Source organism: Oncorhynchus mykiss, chromosome 7 (genome assembly GCF_057628025.1).
Source record: "Oncorhynchus mykiss isolate SJ-2025 chromosome 7, ASM5762802v1, whole genome shotgun sequence".
Lineage (NCBI taxonomy): Eukaryota > Metazoa > Chordata > Actinopteri > Salmoniformes > Salmonidae > Oncorhynchus > Oncorhynchus mykiss.
The window spans coordinates 12,901,266-12,926,967 of NC_143028.1; the positions used below are offsets into that span (position 1 = coordinate 12,901,266).

Consider the following 25,702-nt stretch of genomic DNA (forward strand, 5'->3'; position numbering starts at 1 on the left):
CCAGATCTGGCCTGGCTCCCACTCTGACTGACGGGGTGAGAGAGAGAGTGGAGGGGAGAGACAGAGAGAGTGAGAGAGAGGGAGAGAAAGGGAAAGAAAGAGAGAGAAAACATGCAAGATAGGAGGGGAGAAAGGGAGAGAGAGAGAGAGATCGGAAAGCATTAGTCTCTTAGAGGAATATTCTTATTCTAATAGAGGGAGGAAGGGAGGTAGGGCGGGCGGGATGAGAGTAAGGAGGGGGGGATCTAGGGATGATCGAGACAGGGACAGGAGGAGTTGCCACGGCAACCTCTGATCACCCAGACTGGCTGGAGCAGGCGGAGAGAGACGAGATCGTGGGTTGACTCTGTGGGTTGGATCGCTGTCAGAGTTTTGACAAAAAAAACAGGGCCTAATGAACGCTAGGGGGGTGGAGTGGGGAGCAAGGGGAGTTTTGGAAAGGGGTGGGGGGTGATGAGTCTGGCTCCATAGAGACCCTCCAATAGGCAAGGCAACCGAAACTGTAAGTGCTGACAAGGATGGTTGTACACACACACACACACACACACACACACACACACACACACACACACACACACACACACACACACACACACACACACACACACACACACACACACACACACACGCACACACACACACACACACACACACACACCATACACCCCTGTGTGTTGGGACTACCCATGTCCTTGAATGCAGCTCTCAAGCAGCTCCCAGCTCTCCTGTCATTAGCAATTATTGTCAACAGAAAAACTAATTCCATACAGATTTTGGCTTATTTGCATATCCCTGAAATGAGCCAAAATCTTCTGGAATGACCACTAGACAATTGTTTTGACCTTTGGCATTCTTAAAGATGCAGAAGAGATAGAAGTAATATTGTTTTTAGATAACTGTGAAGGAGCCGCAAATATTTCAAATGTTTACCTTTTGCACAGCAGCAGTAATATAACTATATCCCAAATGGCACCCTATTCCCTTTATAGTGCACTACTTTTATGGGCCCTGTTAAAAAGAAGTGCACTATAAAGGGAATAGGGTTCCATTTGGGACAGGGGCATCATCTCCATTGCTGATAACTAAAGTAGCCACAGTCGACTCCCTGGACCGTAGTTAGCCTGTATGATGCTATAAATACATATGAGCATTCTAAACACTGTAGCTATTGTAGCAATGAACAAAACAAGCCATTTATAAATGATTAAGAAGGATCTTATAAATCTTCTATAAAGTCAGTATAAATGGTACCTTTGTCTAATTATCTGAGTACTCTCTCTAGCTACAGATGGCCAGACAAAAGACAGGGGATTACAAGGAATGGAATCATTTGCCATGTAAACAACGTCTAAAAATTGTCCATCTCACGTCCAGCCTGCGGTTCCTCCATTGATTTCTGTGGTCAGAATGGGCCACATCTGTATCCTCTTTCATTATCTGATTGTCCGAGACATCCATTATTGACTCAGTACAGCCAAAAGACCCATTAGAAATATGCTAGGGATAATGTTGCCCACAGCATGCAATACATTTTGTATTCCAGTTTCATTTCTCTGAATTCCTTCGTAAACTCTCAGTTTACGAGTATTCTGTGTGATCTGAAAAGAAGTTCCAAAGAATCACCCTTGCAGTGTGCTATACCTGAAGAAGAGCAGCAAACGTACGAGGTCAGAGTGCGATGGTAGAATGTCTTTGAGAGACATTCATGAATATTGTTCACATTTGTATTTAAACATAGATCTAAACGATTTAGACAAAGGCCATGGAATTAACCAGCGAGCTCAAAAGAACAAGATCAGGATGACCTTTTAGTGGATTACGAGACATTCTTCAATTCATTATTATGTTGTTTCAGAACATTCTCCAGCTATTTCATTTGACAGATTTAGTCATCACCACCTGTGTGTGTGTGTGTTGCATAATAAACCTATTCATTAGATAGCTCTTTGTGAGTACACATCTATTAGATAAGGTAATGCGTATCAGTCGTTTAGTATTCTACCAGAAGCAGCTTCCCAAGTGCTTACATATGTTTTCACCCCTAGAGGACATGTTCATGATTAGGGTGCTAAGCTATGCCTCCTCTCAACACCTTGCACAGCTTTTTACAGAGAAATCAGGCGGGCCCAAACTGCCTGATACTTATAATAGGAAACTAATAAACCCACTGAACTCATTGTCCTAAACGTGTCCTGTTCATTCAATTCTACAATGTACTTTTCGTGTACCTTTCAACATCGCATGAGGCGACACATTTTTACACAAGGAGAAAATCCTATGTCGTCTCCACATTCCCCTCACTCTCACCCTGCTAGACACCCACAGTGTTTGGCCCAGAATGTTGGGTGTGTGGTGATTGAAACAAGGTACAGTGTTCCTGGTGATACATCTAAGGATAGGGGGGGGGGGGGGGGAGGGTGTCAAATCTTGCTCTGGTGATGAGCTGTGGAAGTCACGGCCTGTTAGCCTGGTTGGTGACAGTGACAGAAGACAAGGATTCAGATATGCACACACACACACACACACACACACACACACACACACACACACACACACACACACACACACACACACACACACACACACACACACACACACACACACACACACACACACACACACACACACACACACACACACATGTTGGTATCTCTGGAGGTGACAGGACAGGCTATCACTGCCATTCCAACACCTTGGCCCCCGGGCTGCAGCAATCCTTTCCCATCAACTCTGTACCCAAAGTGGAGAAGCCGGTGGAAAATGTGTGGGGCACAAAGAGGTTCCTACAGCTTGTCCTGTTGTACCGTTCTCCCTCTCTCTTTCCGTCTGTCTACATTTTCCCTGTTATTCAATGATCTTTGTTTTGTTTAATGTTTTCGTTGCATGTGAAATTGTACTGGTAACAAGGATCCATGTACCAGATGTAGGGGGAGAGATGTGAATGTACAGGTACTGTAACTGCCCCAAAAATGTAACATTGAGTAAATGGGGGATACAACTTATATTGAAAGCAGGTGCTTCCACACAAGTGTGGTTCCTGAGTTAATTAAGCAGTAAATATCTCATCATGCTCAGGGTTATGTATAAAAATGCTGGGCTGGCCATTATTTTGACCATTATTTTGGCTATCATTGGCTATGCCCCCATAGGATGACAGTGCCCCCATCCACAGGGAGGTCTCTGAATGGTTTGATGAGCATGAAAACGATGTAAACCATATGCCAAGGCCGTCAAGGTCACCAGATCTCAACCCAATTGAACACTTATAGGAGATTCTGGAGCAGCGCCTGAGACAGCATTTTCCACCACAATCAACAAAACACCAAATTATGGATTTTTTTGTGGAAGAACGTCCCACCAGTAGAGTTCCAGACACTTGTAGAATCCATGCCAAAGTACATTGAAGCTGTTCTGGCTCGTGTTGGCCCAACAACTTATTAAGACACTTTATGCTGGTTCTTTCTCTATTTTAGCAGTTACCTGTAGAGTTGACCTTTAAAAGCTCTCTACTAGGCTACATATGAGCATTAATATTTATGTTATTTATTTAACCTTTATTTAACTAGGCAAGTCCGTTAAGGACAAATTCTTATTTACAATGACGGCCAACTGCGGCCAAACCAGGACGATGCTGGGCCAATTGTGCGCCACCCTATGGGGCTCCCAATCACGGCCGGATGTGATACAGCCTGGAATCTAACCAGGGTCTGTAGTGATGCCTCTAGCACTAAGATGCAGTGCCTTAGATCCCTGTGCCACTCGGGAGCCCAATATAAAGATGTGCCAAAACCTAAACATGTGCACTGCACGTGTTCAATATCCACAGAGAGAGAGAGAGAGAGAGAGAGAGAGAGAGAGAGAGAGAGAGAGAGAGAGAGAGAGAGAGAGAGAGAGAGAGAGAGAGAGAGAGAGGGAGAGAGAGAGAGAGAGTGAGAGAGAAAGAAAGAGAGAGAGAGAGAGAGAAAGAGAGAGAAAGAGAGAGAAAGAGAGAGAAGGAGAAGGAGAAGGAGAAGGAGATAGATAGATAGAGCAATAGATTGAGTGAGAAAAAGAGGAGAAAGGGGTCATTCCTGGGAGCAGCGAGGTATTTGTCCTGGTGTGATCTGTGGATTAAAAGCCCTGGCTGCTGTTTCTAAATTGCTCCACATACTGACAACAGATTCACTAAAAATGAATGGGCTGACAGAGAGACAGATCCAAGCTTGTGTTTGGGTATTCTCCTTTCAGAAAACAAACCGGGGGACACCCGGAAGTTAAATGCATTGGCCTTTAGAGTACAGTATATCTAAATGCATATAAATCAAGAAATGGTGCTCTATGGATTTGGAATCTTCATTGGATCACACTTCTGTGGCTGAGAATTTTCCTATGACTGCAGGAAATGCAGATGAGCGTTCGTGATTTAAATAAATTCACAAAAAAAACACTTACACACAGTTATATTAACAGTATTGCACTTTTCATTTAGCCTATAACCAACTAACAGTGGTGGGAAAAGTACCCAATTGTCATACTTGAGTAAAAGTAAATACAGTAATACAGTACTGGAAAATGCCTCAAGTAAAAGTCATCCAGTAAAATATTTATTGAGTAAAAGTCTAAAAGTATTTGTTTTTAAATATACTTAAGTATCAAAGTATATGTAATTGCTAAAATATACTTAAGTATCAGTAGTAAAAGTATAAATCGTTTCAAATTCCTTATATGAAGCAAATCAACGGCACAATTTTCTTGTTTTTTATTTACGGATAGCCAGGGGCACACTATAAGGGCACAAGGCGAAACCCAAATGCAGACACAGGAGGCAGATGGTAGAGCTCCAATATTTATTATAACAAAGGGAGTAGGCAAAGGCAGGTCAGGGACAGGTGAGAGTTCAGAGTCCAAACAATACCAGACGATAGGCAGTCTCGAGGTCAGGCCAGGCAGGGGTCAGAAACCAGATCTGAGTCCAAAAACAGTACATGGGGATAGGCAGGTAGTCAGAACAGGTAGAGTGGTCAGGCAGGCGGGTTCGGAGTCAGGACAGACAAGGGTCGAAAGCAGGAGGACTAGAAACAAACAGAGACCGGGGGAAAATAGGAGCAAGGGAAAACCGCTGGTTGACTTGGCAAACCAGATGAACTGGCACAGAGAGACAGGAAGCACAGGGATATATACACCGGGGATAATAAGTGTCCCCTGGAGGGGGTGGAGACAATCACAAGGACAGGTGAAACAGATCAGGGTGTGACACACTCCAACACTCAGACATCATTTACAAATTAAGAATTTGTGTTTAGTGAGTCTGCCAGAGTCTGCCAGATCAGATGCAGTAGGGATGACAGGGGATTTTAAACCTTGTGGGGTGTTCATGTTTTTGTTATTCACCCAATTTCCGCTGGTCTGATGAACCAACAACATTATTTGGCTTTTAAAATAATACAGCCATATCAATTTACGTAAAAATACTTAACACTTAATACTTAGATGTTGACTTACAGTGCCTTGCGAAAGTATTCGGCCCCCTTGAACTTTGCGACCTTTTGCCACATTTCAGGCTTCAAACATAAAGATATAAAACTGTATGTTTTTGTGAAGAATCAACAACAAGTGGGACACAATCATGAAGTGGAACGACATTTATTGGATATTTCAAACTTTTTTAACAAATCAAAAACTGAAAAATTGGGCGTGCAAAATTATTCAGCCCCCTTAAGTTAATACTTTGTAGCGCCACCTTTTTCTGCGATTACAGCTGTAAGTCGCTTGGGGTATGTCTCTATCAGTTTTGCACATCGAGAGACTGAATTTTTTTCCCATTCCTCCTTGCAAAACAGCTCGAGCTCAGTGAGGTTGGATGGAGAGCATTTGTGAACAGCAGTTTTCAGTTCTTTCCACAGATTCTCGATTGGATTCAGGTCTGGACTTTGACTTGGCCATTCTAACACCTCGAAATGTTTATTTTTGAACCATTCCATTGTAGATTTTGCTTTATGTTTTGGATCATTGTCTTGTTGGAAGACAAATCTCCGTCCCAGTCTCAGGTCTTTTGCAGACTCCATCAGGTTTTCTTCCAGAATGGTCCTGTATTTGGCTCCATCCATCTTCCCATCAATTTTAACCATCTTCCATGTCCCTGCTGAAGAAAAGCAGGCCCAAACCATTATGCTACCACCACCATGTTTGACAGTGGGGATGGTGTGTTCAGGGTGATGAGCTGTGTTGCTTTTACGCCAAACATAACGTTTTGCATTGTTGCCAAAAAGTTCAATTTTGGTTTCATCTGACCAGAGCACCTTCTTCCACATGTTTGGTGTGTCTCCCAGGTGGCTTGTGGCAAACTTTAAATGACACTTTTTATGGATATCTTTAAGAAATGGCTTTCTTCTTGCCACTCTTCCATAAAGGCCAGATTTGTGCAATATACGACTGATTGTTGTCCTATGGACAGAGTCTCCCACCTCAGCTGTAGATCTCTGCAGTTCATCCAGAGTGATCATGGGCCTCTTGGCTGCATCTCTGATCAGTCTTCTCCTTGTATGAGCTGAAAGTTTAGAGGGACGGCCAGGTCTTGGTAGATTTGCAGTGGTCTGATACTCCTTCCATTTCAATATTATCGCTTGCACAGTGCTCCTTGGGATGTTTAAAGCTTGGGAAATCTTTTTGTATCCAAATCCGGCTTTAAACTTCTTCACAACAGTATCTCGGACCTGCCTGGTGTGTTCCTTGTTCTTCATGATGCTCTCTGCGCTTTTAACGGACCTCTGAGACTATCACAGTGCAGGTGCATTTATACGGAGACTTGATTACACACAGGTGGATTGTATTTATCATCATTAGTCATTTAGGTCAACATTGGATCATTGGATCATTGGATCATTCAGAGATCCTCAACTTCTGGAGAGAGTTTGCTGCATTGAAAGTAAAGGGGCTGAATAATTTTGCACACCCAATTTTTCAGTTTTTGATTTGTTAAAAAAGTTTGAAATATCCAATAAATGTCGTTCAACTTCATGATTGTGTCCCACTTGTTGTTGATTCTTCACAAAAAAATACAGTTTTATATCTTTATGTTTGAAGCCTGAAATGTGACAAAAGGTCGCAAAGTTCAAGGGGGCCGAATACTTTCGCAAGGCACTGTATGTCAATTACAAGCAATATAGAGAGCATGCATGGTTCATATTTGCCATTTACCTCTGCTAGATCACATTTATCAATAAAAACGTTATTTGTTTTCTGGGATAAAATGTGATTTTTGTTAACAAAAATCCATTATAATCGAGACATGGGTGGAATAAATCAAGTTTCTCTTGAACAAATATAAATGAAACAAGGTTTTCATCACTATTTATGTTTATTGCTTTGAACTGAACAAATTGGAAGGACAATTTTTACATACAGTTTTTAATGGAAATGGTAAGTGAGCCCCATTGAACACAAATTACGGCTGGTCTAAACACCACATAAGGGATAGAGTTTTACTGTGTGTGTGTTGCAAATGCATTTCTTGCACTTGATGCATGTGCACTGTGTCTTCCTGTCCTTTTTGGGTCCACACACATCGCAGTGCTTCTTCTTGTTGCCACCGGCTGCAATCTAGAATGATGAAAACACTTAGATCAGGAATTTTACTAACATCTCACTCACATATATAGTTACAGCAGGCCAAGGTAAGAGAGTCAGACACACACACACATGTAACAACATCACTCATACTTACCTCCGGTATTGGAGTTGTTGGTTCTGTGGGTCGGGCGAATGGGGCACCAGCATCCTCCTCCTGAATCCTCCTCACAATGGCTGCAGAAGCTGGGGTCCTTGGGATATGTTGTCTGCAGTGGATTTGAGGTCTTACCAATGCCTTGCCCAGCTCCTCGAGAAAGAGTCGTCTCCTCTGGAGCTTCCCTCTGTTCCAATCTGGGTTCAACACCATCCAGATGACAAACACGTTGTACGCCAAGATGTCCAAGATGTTGAAGAATTTCACAAGTGGCCAGCGTAGGGTTCTTCTTTTGAAGCTGTAGCCAGTCACCAACTAATCTAAATGGTCCACCCCTCCTTTTGTGTCATTGTAATCTATTATGATTTCTGGTGTTTGATGTTCTTGGCCACAGATTCTTCCATCCCTATGCAGCGTACTCATGGGTACCACATTTTTGCCTTTCTTTGGCACATAGGACACTAGGGAAGTGTCGGCCGTGAACACAAACTTAGAGGAATTGATAGGCCTCTTCCGTGTATTCAACAGCTGAGGTGGGAGCTTTGACTTGTTTTTTCGTACTGTTCCTACCATCGTCAGATTCCTCTTGAGGAACTCCTGTCCCAGCTTGTGCGAAGTAAAAAAGTTATCGCATGTGATGTTGTGGCCATGGAGTCCCTGTGTCACTTCCAGGACAACCCGCATCCCTTGGTTCTTTATCTTGGCCAGGTCGCAGTTGCAAATGAGAACTTGTTCTCAACTAGCCTACCTGGTTAAATAAAGGTGAAATAAAAAAAATAAAAAAATTCTCAGTGGCTCCTCCATCTGGCTTCCCCAAATACACTTGCAAGTTCCACACATATGATGAAGTAGACCAGATCTTGATTCCATACATATGATGAAGCAGACCAGATCTTGATTCCATACATATGATGAAGCAGACCAGATCTTGATTCCATACATATGATGAAGCAGACCAGATCTTGATTTCATACATATGATGAAGCAGACCAGATCTTGATTCCATACATATGATGAAGCAGACCAGATCTTGATTCCATATTTTGCGGGTTTAGACGGTATGCACTGCCGAGGCCCCTAAATGGCATAAGCTGCTCATCAACAGTAACATTGGGTCCAGGGTTATAAAACAGGGGAAGGTGGTCCACCCACTTGTCCCACACTGACCTGATTGCAGCTGGCTTGACTCTCTGTCACCGAGCTGGTCTGGTGTCTCGGTTATCGAAGCGGATAATCCTGGAAATAATGTGGAGGTTTTCTAGAGGCATTGTTGAACGGAAAAGTTCTCTGCCCGTTTCTGCATCCCACAGGGGTTCTGTGGATTCCCCTTTGGATCTGGAAACGCCTGCAAGAATAAGAACCCCAAAGTATGCATGTAAAGGAGTTTGGTCCATCTCCTTCCATCTCTCTCCAAAAACACGCCTTCCCTCCAAATGAGTGCAGTCCAGAATGATTTTCTGGTTGGTGTCTGGTATGAACAGTTCAAAAGAAGACTTTATGTTCTGAACATGAGTAACCACCATCCGCATCGGCCCTGGTTGCATCCTTATCATAATGTCAGCCATGTGGGGAAGCTCAATCCTAGGGCAAGAAGACCATTAAATGTAAGCATTTTTTTACATTCATATTTCTCCCCCTGCAGGCTGCTGATGGGCTGGTTGATAGACAGGCTGGTTCTGGGGCCGGCTGCTGACGGGCTGGTCCTGGGGCTGGTTGAAGGTCAATCTCATCCTCTTCTTCTAACTCACTGTCAGACTCCGAATTGACAGAGACATGTCTTAATCTTCCAAAATGGAAGACAGTCCTTCCACACTAGCTTCTCTCTCTGCAAAACTTATTTCTAAGGCCCTCTGAGCAGAGATTATTTTTTGCCATACTGATTGATTGTGGTAAGGAGCCACATATGCAAAGCTATTTATTTGTTGTGTCCCTCCCCCAATTCGGACCTGGCTGGGGTACAGTGTGGGAAAATACAGTTTTTATTTTACAATGTATCAAAACACCCCACAAAACACAAACGGAAAATCCGGCCGCAAACCTGAACCTATAGGGGAGGGTCCGGGTGGGCATCTACTCTCGGTGGGGCTCCAGTGCGGGACACAGACCCCTCTCCGCTTTAGGCTCCCCTATAGGTGCGGGGATTGTCACCGGGACCTCCGGACCGTAGATCGTCGCTGCAAGCTCTTGACTGGGGACCGTTGCTGCAGGCTCCGGACTGGGGACCGTTGCTGCAGGCACTGGACTGGGGACCGTCGCTGCAGGCTCCGGGCCATAGATCATCACTGGATGCTTCGTGCCATGGATTATCACTGGAGGCTTCGTGCCATGGATCATCACTACAGGCTCCGGGCCATGGATCATCACTACAGGCTCCGGGCCATGAATCATCACTACAGGCTCCGGGCCATGGATAATCACTGGAGGCTTCGTGCCATGGATCATCACTACAGGCTCCGGGCCATGGATCATCACTGGAGGCTTAGTGCCATGGATCATCACTGGAGGCTTAGTGCCATGGATCATCACTACAGGCTCCGGGCCATGGATCATCACTGGAGGCTTCGTGCCATGGATCATCACTACAGGATCCGGGTCATGGATCATCACTACAGGCTCCGGGCCATGGATCATCACTGGAGGCTTCGTGCCATGGATCATCACTACAGGCTCCGGGCCATGGATCATCACTACAGGCTCCGGGCCATGGATCATCACTACAGGCTCCGGGCCATGGATCATCACTGGAGGCTTCGTGCCATGGATCATCACTACAGGCTCCGGGCCATGGATCATCACTACAGGCTCCGGGCCATGGATCATCACTGGAGGCTTAGTGCCATGGATCATCACTACAGGCTCCGGGCCATGGATCATCACTGGAGGCTTCGTGCCATGGATCATCACTGGAGGCTTCGTGCCATGGATTATCACTGGAGGCTTCGTGCCATGGATCATCACTGGAGGCTTCGTGCCATGAACTATCACTAGAGGCTTCGTGCCATGGATTATCACTGGAGGCTCCGGGCCATGGATTATCACTGGAGGCTCCGGGCCACTGGAGGCTCCGGGCCATGGATTATCACTGGAGGAGATGAAAACGGAAAATAATAACTTATATATGATCCCCAATCAGAGACAACGATAGACAGCTGCCTCTGATTGGGAACCACACTCGGGCAAAACAACAAAGAAATAGAAAGCATAGATTTACCCACCCGAGTCACACCATGACCCAACCAAACATAGATAATAAATAAGGATCTCTAAGGTCAGGGCGTGACAAAAGGGTAAAGAGTGTGAGAAAGGCGGGAGACAGGCTGACAGGCAGGGAGACAGACAGGTTATTAGTGCTATGTTTGAAACAGCAGGCCCATGGAGGAAGAAGATGAGTGAAGGCAAACCTTTTTGTTTCATTTTTACTTGTTTTCACCCCCACACACACTTTCCCACACGTTTCAACCCTCAGGTGCAGTGGACCAGAACACCACATATGTAATATAATGTGTAGGGGGGTGAAAATCAATGAAAATGTGTTCTTTCACATGTTCTTCACAGAAAATGAACCAAGGCCAATGAGTCTCAGCTTGAAAAAATACTTAATTGTATAATTTTTATTTTAGTAAACATTGAAAATGGGTCCCACAGACCAGAACACCACACAAGTGTTAAGAGCGGGAATTGGACCATTTTCCTGTCCTGCTACGCAATCAAAATGTAACAAGTACTTTTGGGTGTCAGGGAAAATGTATGGAGTAGAAAGTACATTATTTTCTTTAGGAATGTAGTGAAGTAAAAGTAAACGTTTTCAAAAATATAAACAGTAAAGTAAAGTACAGACACACCAATAATTCAACTTAAGTAGTACTTTCATGTATTTTTTTCCACTGCCAACTAATAACCTAACCATCGATCAAGCAACATTATGAACTAAACGTTCAAATCCTGTTGCTGCAGGATTATTTTGTTGCAACAATGCTGGTCAAATTAAGATCCTACATCTGTATATGCAGCGTCAGCCTTTTTCTTCCCATGATTAGTATGTCGTAAATATTGAACAAATAGTGTGTAACATTGTGTAAAACAAGCCAGACGGTATCATGAAAAACTTGGAATTACAAAATACTATCCCTCCTGATCTCTTTTTAACCGCCCCCTCCTCTTTTCCTTTCCATCGCCCTTTCTCTTGCTCCACCTAAATAGCGCACTGTGGGTATTTGGGAGAATGGGACACAGCCTCTATCTCTTCTTTTAATCCCCCCCTCCCCCCCTCCCTCCCTAACTCCCTCCATCCCTCTCTCATTCGAACATATTCAGCCACTGCCCTCTCTCTCTCTCTGCATTTCACTCTTGAATGAGTCGAACGTGACTCCTGAGAGAACGATTACACCAAGCTGTGTTTATTTTGAATAAATACTGTAACAGCTATCATGGACAAGAGTCAGGGGGAAAATGTCTCTCAGAATTGTTGCTAGCTATACGTCTTTTACTATTGCCCGGAGAAATCATTTTGTGGGTAATTTCAGTAAGCACTATCTGCCGCCACACCTGCAGCCTACGGGTCTCTCACATCCAGATAAGATGGAGTGAAACTGTTCCCAGGCTTATTGTCTTGCTGGTGATATAGGATAGGTGACAGCAGAACACATTCCTATTGGTCCACTTCATGTATTGTTGTAGGGATCACTGCAGCTTTCATTACATGGCTATAACCCCTCGATGTGAACTATATTTCCCACGTCCATGTGTCTTAACAGAGAGCAAAAATAATCAACAACATACAGTATTGCAGACTGCCATTTCATTGAAGTAGAATTCAGACACCTTTTGTCTTTTTTTGCTGTTTCTTACGACGTTTTTGGAAAGGACGGTTTGTTCTTATCCACACTCAAATATTGTTCTTTGTCTCCTGTTTCATCCATTTGAATAATCTGACTACATTAGATACAGTTCAGTGAATATAGTGACAGGCTGCGCGGCAGTGCCAAAACAGCGCCAGTCCAATCAGTGAGTTGAGTGTGTGAAATAAGCACACTTCATAAAAGGCTGTCACACCGGCCCTTAATGTGATTCAGACTGTGGGGCAAGCATGCCCTTTTCAGTGGTGTGTGTGTGTGTGTGTGTGTGTGTGTGTGTGTGTGTGTGTGTGTGTGTGTGTGTGTGTGTGTGTGTGTGTGTGTGTGTGTGTGTGTGTAATGGTAATTTATGACGAAGTAGTTTGGATGTAGTGAACTACTTTTTCAAATGAACTCCAGTTAAGTAAACATAGGTTTGCAAAGCTATCCGTAATTTACCAAAGTTACCAGAATCCTCCTTAATGTTGGTAATTAACAGGTAGTCTATGGTAACTTTTGTAATTTATACTTTTACAAATAAATATTAAATGTACAGCAGGGATGCTATAATATGTTTTACAATAAGGAAGAATGTTCTGTAAAATATATTACAGCATCTCTTCTGTAAAGTAAAATGACAGTATTAAGCTGGCAACTGGTACAAGTATAATGCTGTCGAACTACAGTGAAATTCTCCCTGAAATCTAAATGTAAGAAATACAATACGTTTGAACATAAAATACATTTATTCAAATTGGTAACAACATTAAAACCAATTAGCAACACAATTGACAATAGAAGTAACAACAGTTAACATATATGGTTAACTAAGAACTGCTGTTTTTATTTATTTACTTTTCTGCTCTTTTGCACACCAGTATATCTTCCTGCACATGACCATCTGATCATTTATCACTCCAGTGTTAATCTGCTAAATTGTAATTATTCGCCTACCTCCTCATGCCTTTTGCACACAATGTATATAGACTCTCCTTTTTTCTACTGTCTTATTGACTTGTTTATTGTTTACTCCATGTGTAACTCTGTGTTGTCTGTTCACACTGCTATGCTTTATCTTGGCCAGGTCGCAGTTGTAAGTGAGAACTTGTTCTCAACTAGTCTACCTGGTTAAATAAAGGTGACATTTAAAAAAAAATAAAAATAAAAAATAAAACATGCAGTTGCAGTTAACTAAGAAAACAACAAGTTGTCTATCAATGAAGATAGTTATAAACAGGTCAAGGTGCAGTACCAAACCAGCATGTGATACAAATATTCTTCCACTTCACCACTGCTAAGAAGATACTTAATCAAATATTCTGAGCTTCACGTGTCTCACCCGACAGCACGAGGTTGTCGTCTGAAACTGAAACGTTGAATCTACAGTAGCTATAAGCTATTTCAGTGAAGAAATACAGTATGTTAGAGTCATTTTTACAGGAGGCTTCAAATAACAGTTAATAACAATATTTTTCTGCATTTGACCCATAATGCAGTGCAATCCACAGCATTAACGCTGTAAAACACATGTGCAGTATTTTACTGTACATTCTACATGGTTTTGCTATTGAAATGACAGACAAGTCTTACAGTGTAGAGAGACAAATCGGAATTACTGCTCTGTATGGTCATCATTTGGGGACGCAAAAGTTCTAAATCCTGACTTTTTGACTATCTTCCCCTGCAGCCTGACTATTGTATTGTTTTCTCAGTGGACCAGATTGATGGTGAGGTTGTGCAGAGATTCTGAGACAGATGTTTTTCAGAGGGAGTGCGTGTGTGGGGTGGGGGAATAAAAATGAACTTGACATAGTAGTTCAAAAAGGAGTTTTGTTATGACAACTTCAGCACCATGGACAGGGAACAGCATCTGCAACATTCTCCCCCTCTCTGTAACTTGATATAATCATTAGTACTGTGGCCTGTTTCCATTGATTCATTTGTGGAACTGTATCCTTCTCTGTATCTGATAAACAACAGTCATCTTGCAGTCATCTTATGCATTCTATGCATTGGCAGTTACAGGAATGCCACAGTCAACGGGAGACATAAACCCACGCGTTTCCCATGGGTCAATGTAAAAATAGACGATACACCTTTATTGCCCTGGCCTGGCGTCACGCATAGCTCCTTCTCAACGCATGGATATACGATTTCCTCCACAGCCTTGATTGAGCTGAGCGCGAGGTGCATGAGCTGAGCGCTGCCTGAGCGGGGTAACGTCACTGTCGGTGGCACGGCAGCATCAGTCCATTCTCCACAACAGCAGCAGTAGCAGCGAGCGCAACGCTATAGAGCGGCGGCAGGGTCCCTCACATGATCATTTTGAAATGTTGGAGAAACTACGCTGTGCAACAACCTTTTACTACAGAGTCAATGCGGGCAAAGTGGACTTTGAATGCTTCAAAATGTGCCCCAGTCGGACCATATTTATGTTGAAATAAGGAAAAGGTCGGAAGAGCTAAGAGGGGGAGATTTCCTAAGGATGAGTGTAGACAAAGGGGAGACATTCAGGCTTTAGCGGTTGGAACCACTACAACTTGAGTCTCAGGAGAAAGGTGCGTTCCTACTTGGACAGCGGCATCGTTCTTATTTTTGGCAATAATCATGCCTGTTCGGAGAGGTCATGTTGCGCCACAAAACACCTTTTTGGGGATAATTATAAAGAAATTTGAGGGACAAAGTGAGTATTATCTTTGTGTTTTCACAATAATGTATCTTAAAACTCATAATATTCATTTTGTTGGGAAAATGTATTTGCCTTGCTTGCACACACATTGTTTTGATCTGAATATTGGAATTTCGACAACACATTTTTTTTAAAACAATCAGTAAGAGTAGAGCTGATATTGTTGTGCTTGTGATACTTTAGAAGTGGGAGAGTTGAGGTTAAAATAATTTAAATATGGGATATCATTGAGCATTATTTAAGGTACTTCGAAGTAGCAACAACGTATGTTTCTCCACAAGATTACATGGCAATAAGTAGTATCCAAACAACAGACACATAAATCAAATCAAATCAAATCAAATGTATGTCGTACATCAGCTGATATCTCAAAGTGCTGTACAGAAACCCAGCCTAAAACCCCAAACAGCAAGCAATGCAGGTGTAGAAGCATATAACCTTTTTCAAATACTCCCACATTTGACATGGTTATGGTCAGGTGGTTATGTGCCAGTTATTCAATGTGGATATCTCTGTTTTATAGTATGGCAATGGCATGAACATTAATCAAGAGGAATGAAGCACACACCTCCATTAACAAATACTGAAGCAATGATAAGACTGAAAGAGAAATGTTTAATTGATCATCTGTATATTTTGTGATTTATAATACAGTGTACATTTTATACTGTATATAAAGCATCATACAGAGTGGTATTTTATCATATACCTCTGTTGCTACCATGAGTGTGTTCACCATCCCATTCTTCCCCACTATGATCATACACTCTTCTACACCTTCACAGATAAGAAATTCATTATAGCCAATGCCCGGGTTCAGAACTGCGCCATCATCTACTGCAACGATGGCTTCTGTGAGATGACCGGCTTCTCGCGGCCGGACGTGATGCAGAGGCCGTGCACCTGTGACTTCCTCCATGGAGAGTTCACCAACAGGCATGCCATCGCCCAGGTAGCCCAGGCTCTGATGGGGTCTGAGGAGCGCAAAGTGGAGATCACCTACCACCGCAAGGATGGTGAGTACGGACTACGGAGTCCTCCCCACTGGGCTTGTTGCTCATGCTTTTGCATTTATATGAGAAATTTGAAGCAAAATATTGGTCAGTGAATAGTGACAGAATAATGCAGGAGAGACAGGAAATGGAATGGGCTTGGCTTGACAAGGGACTTTTCTGGGTGTCTGAAGTAAACACTTAGGTCATTTGTGTTGAACAAAAACACTTACAGTGTATGTATGACATCTCATTTATTGGCGCTCAGATAGGGGGGTTTCTGTCTAGAGCTTTTGAAGTAGAAAAACAGTATCTGTTTGTGAAGACAATTGCATCTCCAGTCACTGTATACAAAATTGAACATTTTAATACATAAAAAGGTGACATATAATTGAATGAGTCGTTTAGTTTAAGCCGCTTCTGAATTTTCCATGGAGATTATGAGTTGGCATGACAGCTGCTATTGTTTCGACAGGTCACATGCTTAGCGAGGGGCAGAGTGAAAGTTTAAACCACCTCTCCCATATCCAATAACCAGGGTCACCCAGGGTGCATGCGGATGCCCTCTAACGATGATATTCCTTCCTATCCAGATGACTAAGCTTGTAGCGGTTGCGTCATGGTCAAGGTGTATGTAATCACTTGCCTTGCTGTCATTTCCACCTACAAGGGCTGAACGGTTTCATAAGAGCTGGTTGAAGCCGGGTTAAAGTTGGTGACTGGTCATGAAACATGGTTTGCTGTGTGCTGACGGGACATTTTCACCTTGTTAAAGAAATCCTGGCGAGAACCCTGCATGTGGATAGGGGGATGTGGACAGGTAGGGTGGAGGACCGTACTGGAGAGATGGATGACGGAGGTATAATGGTGAAGAAAGAGAGGACAACGTGGGAGAGTGTTCGAGGGAACGAGGGACTTGTACTGTTACTAAGCCAGGACATAGTCTGGGGGTCTGATAAAGTGATTTAGCTCGACAGAGATGTGGATGAATACATGGGGTGTGAAGTGGCCCTGGTAATAAACACATCATTACCACAAACTCATATCAGTGCTCCAATACCTCTGAATGGACCGTCTCTGCAGTGTGTTTTTCCAACATAGGAGAGGCCTCACAGGCATCGATCGCTTAATGAGGACACAAATACCTTCATGTTGCATTGATCTTCAAACCTGCCGTGTTGGGAGAATAAATCAATAGTGTCTGTCCTGCTATCTTTCGCTGGCCAGGCCGCCCCCTAGAGATGGGATGAAGGGATGAAAAGAAAGATTGGAGGGGTAGAGAGAGAGGGGTCCTCATTATTGTTGCTGGAGCTGTAAGGCTCTAATTACCTCCCGGTCTAAACTTCCTGAATCTGTAAGTTGCGTTCCAAATAGACCCCTTTTCCCTATATAGTGCACTACTTTTGACCAGGACCCATAGGGCTGTGGTCAAAAGTAGTACACAAGTAGGGAATATGGTGCTATTTGGGACTCAGACCATGAGCCGTCTTTCTAGGGAGGGTCACAAACCTCTCATAACACAGATAGATTTTCACCTCCTTATAACAATTGATTTGATCATAAGCGTTACATTATAATATGCTCATATTTTGGGTTAAGTATTGGTAAAACGACATGACATTGGTATGCACATCAAGGACGTAGGCATGGGTGGGCCTGGGTGGACACAGGCCCACCCACTGGGGAGCCAGGCCCTGCCAGGCCCCCCCAATCAGACTGAGCAAAAAGCCCCTGAGGAACATCAGGAAATTACGACCTTTCCAAAAAAAGGTCTAGGTACACTTGATGGAATTTCTTCAAAAGAGGATGTATGATCATGACCACCTAATCATCCCCAGCGTCCAATTAGCTCATTCATCCCTCCTAATCTCCCCTTTAGATATTCTCCAGATTGTTGCTGTAAATGTTCTCAGTCAATTTACCTGGTAAAAATAAGGGTCAAATAAATAAATACATTTCTGAAATCAGATTTCTCTCTGATATTGTATTGCCGAGGGAGATGTCACTGTGGCATGGGTGATTGGTCATTTAGTTGGATGCCCCGATGGACCACTTGGAACCTGCAGGCCAATCTCCTCCAATTTACAGTAATCCCCTGGCCCTTAGAGCCCGTCTCTGTCCTTTACAGCCTGTGAAGGATTTTCTTGCCTCAGCAGAGTTTTGTCAGGCAGATTAATCTATTATGAGTTGACATCTTGTCCTTTTGGTGAACCTTTGGTGTTCCTTTTATAGCTTGGTTCTATTATAAAGTTACAAAGTCCTCCTCGAACCGTTTCCTGTGCTTACATCAGACATTAGGTATTGCGTTGTTCTTTAGTAAGTGAGGTATGCCTCTCGCTCAGAACGGCTGTGCATTCAAGGATCCAAAATGGCTGCTTGCCTCGCGTCATATACAGTATAGAGGTGCCGAGTGTGATGCAATGTTGTAATGATCTTAACACCATCTGTATTATGCTATCAACCTTGACTTCTTTAAAATGTACCACCCAAAGTGGCACATTTCAGTTGTGTCTTTCAGTTCCCTGCTGTCTCTGTTTGTCCCGGATACTACAACAACAAAACACACTTAAGGCCATGCAGGTGGCTTGTTCTCTTGGAGACGGAACAAGACAATGTCATTGTAATCACTATACATCTTGTAGTGCGTGTCTGTGGTGACATCATTCGTTCCGATTCGGTCCCTTTTTTAAGATGTAATCAAGAGGAAACTAGAGCTTGATGCCTCTGTGCTGCGATGGGATCCTTTTGCAATCTTCACATCCATCCGTGTTTCAGATTGGTCTGATGAACGCTCACAGTAGAGTTCTCTTCTGTTTTCCTTCCATGTCTCTCACTCTGCCGAATTAGTGTAATGACAGTCGTGAAATTCTGTCACACAACAACATCATGTTTTTACAAATGCTTAATCTCAACCTATCTTACTACATGCAGACTATTCTATTCAATTGAATGCAATCGTCGCTCTGTGTGTGTGTGTGTGTGTGTGTGTGTGTGTGTGTGTGTGTGTGTGTTTTCTCAATTTGGATTTGAATTTCTCAACGTATTCACATATTCAAATGGAATAATCACACAGCCTTAACCTCTATTACGCAGAGCAGACTGTGGAGATCGGGTGAGTGGAGAAACCCATACATGCTGTGTGGCATCCCAAATGACTCCTTATTCCTCATTTAGTGCACTACTTTTGACGAGGGCCCATAGGGTTTATTGGGCCCATATTTTTATTGTGTGCTGGGCAGGTCACGAGGGTGAGACACACGAGAGTAAGTCAACATTCCATCTAGACCAGAGGGTCAGACAGGCCCAAACACATACACATTAGGTAAACAAAAAGGGAGAGGACCGACGAGTTAGTGACTGTAGAATTTCAGTGTTTAGCATACCTGATTCAACACAAACTCTCACTTTTACCTCCTCTCTCTCTCTCTCTCTCTCTCTCTCTCTCGGTCTCTCTGCTCTCTTTCTCTCTCCATGCTCTCTCTTTCTGCTCTCTGCTTTCTCTCTCTGCTTGCTCTCTCCCCCTCTCTCTCTCTCTCTCTCTCTCTCTCTCTCTCTCTCTCTCTCTCTCTCTATCTCTCTCTCTCTCTCTCTCTGTTGCGCTGTCTGTCTAGATCTGTAGGTGTCACAATAATGACTCGTTCCTATCAGTGGCATTTTAAAAATGAAACATTACATTGACTACCCCATGAAGCATAGTATTTCTGTAATTCTGAGTAAATCTGCCATTAGTCTCATCCTACACACTTGAGAAATATAACTCTGTCCCTATATCCCTGTGTGTGTGTGTGTGTGTGTGTGTGTGTGTGTGTGTGTGTGTGTGTGTGTGTGTGTGTGTGTGTGTGTGTGTGTGTGTGTGTGTGTGTGTGTGTGTGTGTGTGTGTGTGTGTGTGTGTGCGTGTGTGTGTGTGTGCATGCACGTGTGGGTGTATGGATGTATTTACGTTCAATATGTTTAGTTATTGTCTTTGTTCAGTTTTGTTTGGTACTTATAATATCAGTGAGACAATAATTTGCATTCATTGGTTACATTAAAGTCCCTATCATTCACTCTGGGTTTCCGCCATAGGCACTGAACACATCTAAATAGCATGAAGCGAAGCTCTCTGTCACCATTGCCATGACAAAGTACCAACCTGCAGTAGTATGCAAATTTCCTAGAAGATAAAAGGGCTATAACAACCACTCCGACCTATCCCATCTGGAATTATGAGTGGTGATACGAGCGATGATATGTACATAAAGCCATCTATTGAATTGAATGACTTTCGAGAGCAGAGAGTGGAATGTCATTTTTATATGGATTTGCTGTGCAAATAAGATCATCTATCTGCAGTATGGCCTGTAGTCAAATATGCTATATCAGGTTCCACAGTCTCACTGAATCAGGAGAGAATACTGAGGTAATGTCAACAACATTGCATATGCTACTGATGCAAAAGAGATTGAAAGACGGGAGGAAGAAAGAGGGACAGAGAAGGAGAAAGGGAGGGAGGAGATGGAGAGAAATGGAGAAAGGAAAGAGGGAGGGAGGGATGAATATAGAGAGGGATAGTGGGAGAGAGAGATACAGTGAGTGGGAGGGAGGAGAATTCAGGTGCTGCTTAATATTGGATGGATATTTCCATCACGGGGACACCCTCTTGAATTTAGTCCAAGCTCCTCTGAGCAGCCTGAGCAGCCTGTCTCAATTATAGATGAGCCTGGCACCAGCTATCGCTGTCTCTCTCACTCTCTCTCTCTCTGTCTCTCTCTCTCTCTCTCCCTCTCTTTTCCCCATCTCTCTCTTTCTCTCCCTCTCTTTTCCCCATCTTTCTCTCTCTCTCTCTCTCTCTCTCTCTCTCTCCCTCTCTCTCTCTCTCTCTCTCTCTCTCTCTCTCTCTCACTCTCTCTCTCTCCCACTCTCTGCCCCCCCCTGTCATGCTGAAACAGGAAAGGGCCTTTCCCCAAACTGTTTCCACAAAGTTGGAAGCACAGAATCGTCTAGAATGTCAGTGTATGCTTAAGATCTCCCTTCACTGGAACTAAGGGGCCTAAACCAAACCATGAAAAAGAGCCCCATACCATTATTCATCCTCCACCAAACTTTACAGTTGACATATATGCATTCGGGCAGGTTGAGTTCTCCTGGCATCCACCAAACCCAGATTTGTTTGTCGGACTGCCAGATGGTGAAGCGTGAGAACTCGTTTCCACTGCTCCAGAGTTCAATGCTGATGAGCTTTACACCAATCCAGCCGATACTTGTCATTGCGCATGATGAAGCTCCCGAGGAAACAGTTATTGTGCTGACGTTGCTTCCAGAGGCAGTTTAGAACTAGGTAGTGAGTGTTGCAACCGAGGACAGATGACTGCTGAGTGCAATTCAGCACTCAGCAGTCCTGTTCTGTGAGATTGTGTGGCCTATCACTTTGCTGCTGAGCCGTTGTTGCTCCTAGACGTTTCCACTTCACAATAACAGCACTTACAGTATTCGAGGCAGCTCTAGCAGAGAAGAAATTTGACAAACTGACTTTTTGGAAATTGAAACTCACTGAGCTCTGGAGTAAGGCCATTCTACTGCCAATGTTTGTCTATGGAGATTGCAAGGCTGTGTGCTTGATTTTATACACCTGTCAGCAACGGGTGTGGCTGAAATAGCCAAATCTACTAATTTGAAGGGGTGTCCACATAATTTTGTATATATAGCATACAATATGACAGGGATGAATAGCTGTGATGTTGTGGATAGGTTTTTCTTGTGCACCCGTTCGATTTGCACTACCGTCAAAGTTTATGACTTCCTAGCCTGTTGGTAGGTGTGTCGGAGAGCAGGCAGCTTGCATGTTGAAGCAATAAGCAAACTCTTGCATTGGTTGGTTATGTATGACAATACATTGTGTGAAACAGGACCAATATAAACACTTCCTACATTGGGTGTACAATGTAGGCCTACTGTAGAATGAAACAGTAAAATCATTTATTTCAGGCTACTTCCTTTGGTGCAAATTTTCCGCTGTGTCTTTGCATGACCATTTGGAAATCAGTTCAATTTCACAATGAATTCCTCTCTTGCCTATTGTGCCCCTCCCCCTCCTCATGTACCCCTAAACCAGAGATTGTTTTAGTCACAGAGTTACCGCATAGTGTTGTCATAGCAACAGATGGAGGATGGAACCAGCCAACATATATTCTCTTGTCCTCTTCTCTAATCTATCATGGCATGTCTCTACCAGCACCTGAAGCACTGGAGCTCACTGTAGCCATGACAATTGTCAATTCCATTCTCATGAGATGTGCAGATTGCTGAGTCGTGCTGTTTGAGCTGTTCAAGGGATTATGGGACGTTCAATGAGACATTTTGTCAAAAGAAGTTGAGAATTCTGTTCTTAATTCTATTAATTGTCATTAGTACCCTAGTTGTGATACTGGATATGCCTAAGACTTAGCCATAGGGTAGCCTACATAGGGCCATGCCCGTGTAAGACACTATATACAGATGTAGGATCTTAATTTCAGCCAGTTTGCTCCAGCAGGAAAATAATCCTTCAGTTACAGGGAATGTTAATTATTATGTGGATTATAATTAATGGACATTTTTGTAGGGGTTGATAAAAAAAAAAAAAATGTTTTCAAAGTGGAAATGACAAACTTTAAGAAGCCTTTTTTAACCAGAAATACACTAGAAGAAAGTTATCCTGCAACAGGGTGATCAAATTAAGATCTTACATCTGTAGCACTCCTATATTCTATCTCCACAAATGTCACCCGCGGGGAACCATGGGTATCCGACCTGATGCAGAACTCTACCATAGGAGATGCCATGCCTGGTTGAGTATGGATGGATGTAGGGCAGGGTGTCCAGGCTTTTAAACATCTGAATCACTGAATGAGATCCTTGTTGATTTGTTGTATTTTTGAAACAGGTGTGTTACTTCAGGAACACAATCGATGTATTGCTTTGACTAACTGACTGATTGACTGACTGATTGACTGACTTGATGGCATTACAACAGCCTCCAAGCAGCAAACAACGTAGCCAGCCAGGCAGGCAGTATTCTTCCCCCTTCTCTCTCCTCCTCTCTCTTCCCACCATCCCCCCTCTTTTCTCTCCTCCTATTTTCCCTCCATCCTCTCCCCATATGGCTACAGTCCTAGAGGCTATCTTATCCAGATCCTAGCAGTGCACCAGATCCCTGCTAAACAACACCCTGCCCAGCAAGCTACCGTCAAAGAAGATCAGCCAAACGACATATTGGCAGGGATAAGAAAAATATTTTGTAGGTTGTTCACTCTCCATTTCGATATATATTCTACATATGGAAATCAATATTTCCAAATGAGCTTAGATATCTCCTCTTAGGGTTGTCAGTGAAATGCATATTAGGCGTAGGTGTATAGTTGTGGCCAAAAGTTTTGAGAATAACACAAATATTAATTTCCACAAGTTTGCTGCTTCAGTGTCTTTAGATATTTTTGTCAGATGTTACTATGGAATACTGAAGTATAATTACAAGCATTTCATAAGTGTCTAAGGGTTTTATTGACAATTACATGAAGTTGATGCAGAGTCAATATTTGCAGTGTTGACCCTTCTTTTTCAAGACCTCTGCGATCTCCCCTGGCATGCTGTCAATTAACTTCTGGGCCACATCCTGACTGATGGCAGCCCATTCTTGCATAATCAATGCTTGGAGTTTGTCAGAATTTCTGGGTTTTTGTTTGTCCACCCGCCTCTTGAGGATTGACCACAAGTTCTCAATGTGATTAAGGTCTGGGGAGCTTCCTGGCCTTGGACCCAAAATATTGATGTTTTGTTCCCCGAGCCACTTAGTTATCACTTTTGCCTTATGGCAAGGTGCTCCATCATGCTGGAAAAGGCATTGTTTGTCACCAAACTGTTCCTGGATGGTTGGGAGAAGTTGCTCTCGGGGGATGTGTTGGTACCATTCTTTATTCATGGCTGTGTTCTTAGGCAAAATTGTGAGTGAGCCCACTCCCTTGGCTGAGAAGCAACCCCACACATGAATGGTCTCAGGATGCTTTACTGTTGGCATGACACTGGACTGATGGTAGCGCTCACCTTGTCTTCTCTGGACAAGCTTTTTTTCCGGATGCCCCAAACAATCGGAAAGGGGATTCATCAGAGAAAATGACTTTACCCCAGTCCTCAGCAGTCCAATCCCTGTACATTTTGCAGAATATCAGCCTGTCCCTGATGTTTGCTGCCCTTCTTGACACCAGGCTATCCTCTAAAAGTCTTCGCCTAACTGTGCATGCAGATGCACTCACACCTGCCTGCTGCCATTCCTGAGCAAGCTCTGTACTGGTCGTGCCCCGATCCCGCAGCTGAATCAACTTTAGGAGACGGTCGTGGCACTTGCTGGACTTTCTTGGGCGCACTGAAGCCTTTTTCACAACATTTGAACCGCACTCCTTGAAGTTCTTGATGATCCGATAAATGGTTTATTTAGGTGCAATCTTACTGGCAGCAATATCCTTGCCTGTGAAGCCCTTTTGTGCAAAGCAATGATGGCGTGATGGCACGTGTTTCCTTGCAGGTAACCATGGTTGACAGAGGAAGAACAATGATTCCAAGCACCACCCTCCTTTTGAAGCTTTCAGTCTGTTATTCAAACTCAATCAGCATGACAGAGTGATCTACAGCCTTGTCCTTGTCAAGTGTTAACGAGAGAATCATTGACATGATGTTCGCTGGTCCTTTTGTAGCAGGGATGTAATGCAGTGGAATTTTTTGGGGGGGGATTCAGTTCATTTGCATGGCAAAGAGGGACTTTGCAATTAATTGGAATTCATATGATCACTCTTCATAACATTCTGGAGTATATGCAAATTGCCATCATACATACTGAGGCAGCAGACTTTGTGAAAATGTATATTTGTGTCATTCTCAAAACTTTTGGCCTCGACTGTACACTTTATTGCTAAAATTGTGATTCTGTGGCCATTATTATCTGGCATAATGGAATTTCACCCCTGATCTCTTCTCTCGTATCGTTCATGGATTACATGTGTGAGCAGTCTATCTGTGAATAAACAGTCATTCATGATTTCATTTACTACTGATGTTGACTGTTGATTGTGTTGGTCCAATCATGGTTGTTTGTTTATTGTGTATTCAATGAGGCTGATACTTCTACAGTTCCAGTTTTAAGTTTTTGGGACTTTTATTGAATTAAAGTGAGAGAAAAATAATAATTATACACTCATATTTTCTTAAGATCGTTTGATATAAAAGTTATTTTCAATGCATTTAAAGATTGAAGATATAGTGGATGAGTCTGAGCTAGTTTTGCTTACTCGCTCTCTCTTTACGTTCACTCCTATTTAGGGTTCCACAGATACCGGTAAATTACCAAAGTTACCAGAATCTTCAGTAACTTTGGTAATTAACAGAAAATAACTTTGGTAATTTATAGTTGAAAATGTATTCATATAGGATTAATTTGTTATATCTGTGTCCATATTGTCCATGAGTTTCTTGTAGATA

At 43.1% G+C, this 25,702-nt stretch overlaps 2 protein-coding genes across 2 annotated transcripts in view; one reads left to right on the top strand and one right to left on the bottom strand.

The window, feature by feature from the left end:
• Positions 1-9,772: 9,772 nt before the first annotated feature.
• Positions 9,773-15,118, bottom strand: LOC149982318 (uncharacterized). Its single transcript, XM_090242202.1, has 4 exons — positions 15,105-15,118; positions 10,421-10,784; positions 10,043-10,234; positions 9,773-9,910 (listed from the first exon to the last, which is right to left on the bottom strand). The coding sequence occupies exons 1-4, from the start codon at positions 15,116-15,118 to the stop codon at positions 9,773-9,775; spliced, it is 708 nt and encodes a 235-aa protein (XP_090098328.1).
• Positions 14,654-25,702, top strand: part of LOC110527422 (voltage-gated inwardly rectifying potassium channel KCNH7) — a 71,652-nt gene continuing 60,603 nt past the window's right edge. The window contains exons 1-2 of the mRNA XM_090240319.1: positions 14,654-15,217; positions 16,009-16,239. Of these exons, the coding sequence (XP_090096445.1) occupies positions 15,142-15,217; positions 16,009-16,239 (307 nt within the window). The 5' untranslated portion in view covers positions 14,654-15,141. The remainder of the gene's footprint in view (positions 15,218-16,008; positions 16,240-25,702) is intronic.